The following is a 6,376-nucleotide window of genomic DNA, read 5'->3' as shown; positions in this document are numbered from 1 at the left end:
GGGGGGGTGTTATGAACAAGAGTAAATCGCTCATAACGCCCTTTTTTTTGCTTTTTACCACCATAAAGTGTCTTTATTATTATTTTTTTTTAAACACCGTATCCTATATCTGCACATACGTATGAGAATAACACCACAGCCACGCGGATTTAAGTTTAAGGGCCACCCATATCTCCATGGTATCGCCTAAAACTACGGAAACCTCGTAGGAATTGAGTATTAAAAATAAAACGGAACATTCTGTTTGGTTATAATATTTAATCATATCTTCATCCCAGTTAAACAAGACACACATTTTTGCCTTTGCGTTAGTTATACACCTCTTAGTGTTTTTTATTTTTTATTTTTAAACGTGTGTTTTCTATGTTCTATGATATTTTGTTACAAAAATGAGTCACTGTGAATTGATAAAATCGTGACAGGAGAGAAATATCAACAGAAATATTGGTATGTGTATATGCCAAAATAAATCTTACATAATATTACAACTATATTATATTTGTTATGAATGGGAAGAAAATCAACCAATCAGAACCGTCAAAAAGAAATCTGCCTAACGTCCCTTGGTTTGACCAATATTTGAAATAATGCTAACTATAAACAAAATGTATAGCAACATTTGAACTGAAGCTTTCTAATCTCTTTTAGATATCCGACTGCAAAAACAGGTAAAGCATAATTCACATTTATTAATTGCTGGTAGAAATAAGTGAACTAAATGAGCTCCTAACAGCTTGTTTAATGCTAGGTAGGCTAACAGGACACTTACCGGTTTCAGTTTGATAGCTTTAGAAATGTTTTTTTATGTTAACATATGCCTAAAAATCTAATTTTTTACTCAGTAATGAATGAATTAAAATCAGAGAAAGTATTAAGATGTGACAGAGAAACTCTTTTTTTTGTTTATTATTTGTTTGTAAGGATAAATCTATTTAGGACTCTGGTGAGAGGAGGATTAAATGGTAACAACACAAATATTGGCAGCTCTTATTTATTTAGTCTTCCTGTGTCTGTTATTACCAGACATCTGCACTGTGTAGGTGCACATGAACATACTAACTCTGACCCTGTCTAAATCCTCAAGGAGAAACCAGAGTGGAGCCAAAGTGCGGCTGGAGCCAAGCGCCTGTCAGAATGAACCAAGTCAAGAAAAAAGAGAAATGTCAGACGTGTACACCTGTTCCCCAGGTGTGCCCCGTGTATACACATGTTTACCAGCAAACCAGCCACAGTAAGTCCAGTAAGCATGTCTGAAATGACCCTTATGTGTCTACCAACTCTTCTATGACTAATAGTGATTACCATTACCACAGCTACTGTCATTAACAGTCCTACCATGACCACTGTGAATAATAATGAGAAAACTGAATTAAACAGCCAGTGGTAGTTTTTGTTTCATTCATGTCTGCTGAATTATTTAATATATGAAGGGAACGGTCCCAAAAGTTGACACACACAAACAAGAGTACAGCCTAATAGACATTCCACTTTATTCCAAGTCTCTTGCTTTATGTCTGGCAAACACTTTTGACCTATCTCTGACTCTGACTCTCTGACGTTTGTTGATGGTAATGTTTGTCACTTCTGCTTATTTAGGCTCATGTATTAGAGTAAGTCATTTATTAATGAACTGTTTACTTACTTAACTTACTTTACTTGTCATTTTCATCATTTTACCTTCCCATTAGGGATGTATCAAGGTCCCACCAACTTTATGCTCAGGGGGGGACAGAACGTGCCATCGGAGTCCATGACCAGGACACCTGATCCTCGTGCAACCACCCCTCAATACTACAGTGTGGTGGACTGCATGCATCGATTTCGTATGGCCCAGTTACCAGGTAACACTTGATAACCAGACTTCCGTGTATTATAGAAGTGTCACCACAAATTCTGTTGCAGCTCTGTCCTATTGCCTCTAAAAGCTCCAGTGTCTTCTCCACCATGAGAACAACCCTCTCATGGTGGGGACAAGCTCAGCATGTTTACCTCTGTAATGCCTGCAGAGGGAGCCAGCTGCTTGAGCTGTGAGTAAAAAAGGAATCCGTCGAGAGATTATGTTTTGCTTCGACAGTGCCTACGTATACGTACACATAGTAACTTGGCTATACGAGTAACTTGGTAGTATAGTGTAGATTTTATTTGTGAATGTCTGACACACACTAAGCCTTCCTGAGACATACAGTGAGGGTGAAATAACAGTCATGATATGCCTGTAACACTCTGGTGATTAAACCATGTTGCAATGATGTTTTTATCAAGATATATAAATGTGATTATAGCAATGAAAGTACTCAAAACATTATCAAATATTATTTTTGGCTTACACTATGAACCTTATAAAAGGTCTGAATAATTGAAGTCCAGATCATTTGATCTTTAGCGAGCTGTTTCGCTCCACTCCAGCTGAAGAAAAATTCCTTCTCCAAAGACAAACAGCAGAGCCCCTGACTCATAGCTCTGTGTCGGGGAAAGAGCAAACCATACTGTTGACATCAGGAGGCCAGTGATGTCATAGTGATGTCAATGCCTCTAATTGTAAATTACACACATAGCCTCGCTGTTGGCTGTGGTAACATTTCAGTCAGAGAGAAGACTCTGAAGGCGACAGTTTGTCTTGGAAAGCCTGGGAGTAGATACAGTATGGCTGTAACTGGGGATGAGACAGAAACAGGTATGTTTGCTATCATCTCTTTTACTTCCAGAGCTTAAAAATAGACATTTTACTTTGTTGTTCAGTTGAAATACTCATTTAGGCATCTCTTAAAATGTAGTTAGTGATTATTAATGTCAGAAAATAATAACAATTCATTTGACAGTATTGGAATTTAATTAGATTTTCAGACATAACAGGTTTTTTTCAGTGTTTTTTTTTTTCAGTTTTTCTACCAAACCAACATTAGAAAGTTCAATAATTCTCTCGAGCAACATCACAAGTCAGCTCCTCTAAAAAAAGTAGCAAAGGATCACTGAAAACTTCATCTTCCACAGTCAGCTGCAGCAAGCTTACTCCGATAAGAAACATTTTCACAGTGTCCGCTTGTCTCCTCAGTCATACTCTCTCTCTCTGATTCACTCTGCTTCTCTCTCTCTCTCTCTGCCTCTGCCTCTCTCTCTCTCTCTCTCTCTCCCTCTCTCTGTGAAATGCTTCAGTGCTCTGCCCACTCACAGCACATAGCAGCAGTGGCTGACGTCGCTTCTTTTCCTGGAACAGGCCCCCAGCAGAGACATGTAAATGCGAACCAGAGAATAAGATGTGCATTGACGTCAGTCACTGGCCAGGCCGTGATTATATGCTGTTCCTTTTGTGATTCCAACATATCACAGAATTAATCACTGGCGTATTACATGATGTGAGGGGCAGCGAATTCTGCTGGCACTGAGCAAACAAAGAACAGAAGGGAAGAATTTCTCAATGTGAGTTTCTTTTACAGCGTTACACACCAGTTTGAGAATGAATGAAATGTGGAATTCACTCACTTATACTTTCTAATCATATCTATTTATCATTATTATTATGATCACATCACAGCGCACATTAAATGAGCATATAATAAATCTTGAACATCTGAAATACATTTAACTTACAGTGAATTTACAGTATTTTCGGTTGCACTCTCACACACATCTGACACAACCTCTGAGGAGAAGAGCTTCTGGTTTAGGAAGACAAAAGTTATATTTTAAAAGGTTATGAGTCACAGGATCGTTTAGGCAGTGTCTTTATGAAGTGGAGATGAGCCCATTACTGATTGTCACTGATGTCAGGATGTTGCAATATACTAATACTGATGAAAATGAAATCTTGACATCATGTTAATAATATACATATGATAATATCATCTAAATGAACCAGCACCTCCATTTCTTTCACTTCTCACAACACTCTCTCATAACACTGGGTGCCATGGTTACAGTTGAGGGTCATTCATTTGCCAAATAAGAGGCAAAACACACAATAGAAATTCAAGATGAATTTTACTTTGTTTTTCTTCTTATTTTTGATAGATGTCACAATAATATTGTTATAATTCACTTAAACCAGGTTGCAACACACAAACTAGTTCTTACGTAGGGATTATTTACAGCCAGTTTGTGCCAGGTGTAACTGTTGCATAACTAACTGACAAAATAAACAAAAATAACAATACAGTAATGCTAATATATTACCTTTTATATTATCTGCATTATTGTTCTGTCATACAAACACAGTCTCATTGTCCAGCTAGTAGCAAACTGTCAAGATGTCGTTGTCATAGAAACAAGGCCCACGTGCAGCAGGGTTTTTTTTTTTTCTCTCATACCTTACACTCCCTGGTGCCCTGACAGCATCTTTCTGCCAGATGTGGACACAAACCCTAACCTGACACCTCATCACAGTTCTGTTAGTGATGATGTAAACTGGGAATATTTTAAAATTACACAATATACATAACACAACACAATGTTGTGCTAATAACATTAACCTAACTGACCAAATAGGGGTGGTTGGGTTAGCCTCATCAGATATTTCACACATTCTAAAGTGCATGAATACTGTTAACTCGTGTTTATGTAACAAAGTAATACCTACATTTACACAGATTGGCAATTATCTTCAATATATCACATGCACCGCTCAAACTTTTGTTGTATAGCAGTTATATTGCAGCCTGTAAAGCTACAATGACTTCCAGTAAATTGCTTGATTGCATGGCGGTACAAGTCATCAAGCAATTGATTTACACATTACTGAAGTCATTTCAAGCTAAGCCATTTCTTAAGTGTCATTGGTGCAGCACAGTTTGTGCGAATCTCTTTGAAACCAGCTCGCAACTGCTCTGATCTTTGGAAGGACATTTCACACAAGCTTTGTGATGGATTTACAAATCGCTGGTGGGACTCAATCCTGTTGACTGACGTGTTGTTTTGTGTCTCCCCAGGCACTGCAGGTGACCTGACTGCCTGCCAGCTGCGTAACCCCAGCTCCAGCCTCCCACAGGGGATGGCAGGGGTCAGCACTCATAGCAACCCCAAAGCCACAGAGGACAACTTACAAAAGAGGGAGCTCCGCTTGATGAAGAACAGGTAGAGATGACCTTTCACACACCAGATAATGAATCAAGTATGCTGATTAACAGCCAATTAGCTTAGCTTAGCATAAAGACTGGAAATAGGAGGATGTGCTGTACAAACACTCACTAATTAACATGTTATATCTTGTTTGTTTCAGAGCGAGTCTCTTTGTTTCTCCAACAGAGCAAAGACCAATTAAGTTTTTAACTGTAAAATGACCCACTTACACCATATCTTGGTCACATTTCTGTTAAAAAACTATTAAATCCTTACCAAAAATGTTCTATCATTTCAAATATCAGCCATTGTATCGTTATTGGAACACCTTGACGTTAAAATCAGTCTTGGCCTAAAACACATCAGTATTTTCAGTCACATCTTGTACTCTTGGAGGTGCACGTAGCAAATGCCAAATGACAATGGATGACAATAAGAGCATATAATAATAAGATGCACAAGCCTGTCATCATTCCACCACATGATTCCTCTCCATCCAGTGCGTTTAGCTGATAATTCTTAGGTTGTCTCGACATTATCTACACCGTAACGTGTGTTTGGATGGAGGAGTAGTATGACAAGTGCAGCTGTGTTTGTAGAGAGGTCAGTTTCTGTGTGAATAAGTATGGTTTGCTGGTGAGATAAATTGATTCCCCTCCGCTTCTAACATGCCCTTGTTTGCTCTCTGTTGAATTCTTTGAGCTTACTGTGTGTTTGATGTAAACAGCCTTGTGTCACTACTGGCACTGACACACACTTTTCTTGTTTGCATGTTCCTTGTCCTCCCACATGATGATTTTACTACGATCAGTCATCAGCCTTGCAGACTTTTTTTTTTCTCTTTGGTTTTGTTCATGACGTCCGTCTCCTTTTGTTGACTCCATTATGTGAAGTCCTATCCTGAAGGTATCCAATGTAATAAACATGTTCGTAATTATCACCGTCATTTCTGATTCCACGTCAGAAAAGTTTTCGTCATGTGAGCGTCTTTCTTCCCCCCCTGCCTTTGGTGTCAATTGATTTATGTGTTGTCTGTGATTTCTGGGACAAAAGCCAGGATGTTAGGGATTCTTTCATTCGCAGTAACTGTTGTTGTTTCTTCCAGGGAAGCAGCCCGGGAGTGTCGACGAAAGAAGAAAGAATATGTCAGATGCCTCGAAAACCGTGTGGCCGTGCTCGAAAATCAAAACAAGACTCTGATTGAGGAGCTCAGAGCCTTAAAAGACATCTATGGACACAAAGTTGAGTGATTCCTGTAACTGGAAGAGCCAGGATTGTATGTGCGGACTGTGTTTGTGGACTCTGGTTTTGCTTATGCACACAC

The 6,376-nt window shown here is 38.8% G+C and overlaps 1 protein-coding gene across 2 annotated transcripts; it reads left to right on the top strand.

Moving 5' to 3' along the window:
- Window positions 1-538: 538 nt before the first annotated feature.
- Window positions 539-6,370, top strand: LOC109139491 (cAMP-responsive element modulator-like). Of its 2 annotated transcripts, XM_027275920.1 has the most exons (5): window positions 539-668; window positions 1,085-1,231; window positions 1,689-1,841; window positions 4,923-5,067; window positions 6,158-6,370. In XM_027275920.1, exons 2-5 carry the CDS (start codon window positions 1,135-1,137, stop codon window positions 6,300-6,302), a joined length of 540 nt encoding a protein of 179 aa, XP_027131721.1. In that variant the 5' UTR covers window positions 539-668; window positions 1,085-1,134; the 3' UTR covers window positions 6,303-6,370. The 2 variants fall into 2 exon arrangements, with proteins under 2 accessions (XP_027131721.1, XP_027131722.1); XM_027275921.1 differs by lacking the exons at window positions 539-668; window positions 1,085-1,231; window positions 1,689-1,841 and adding an exon at window positions 2,526-2,674.
- Window positions 6,371-6,376: the final 6 nt, after the last annotated feature.

Source organism: Larimichthys crocea, unplaced genomic scaffold (assembly GCF_000972845.2).
Source record: "Larimichthys crocea isolate SSNF unplaced genomic scaffold, L_crocea_2.0 scaffold2543, whole genome shotgun sequence".
Classification (NCBI taxonomy): domain Eukaryota; kingdom Metazoa; phylum Chordata; class Actinopteri; family Sciaenidae; genus Larimichthys; species Larimichthys crocea.
Note: the sequence above shows the minus strand (reverse complement) of the source record. Positions and strands in the feature narration are given on the sequence as shown.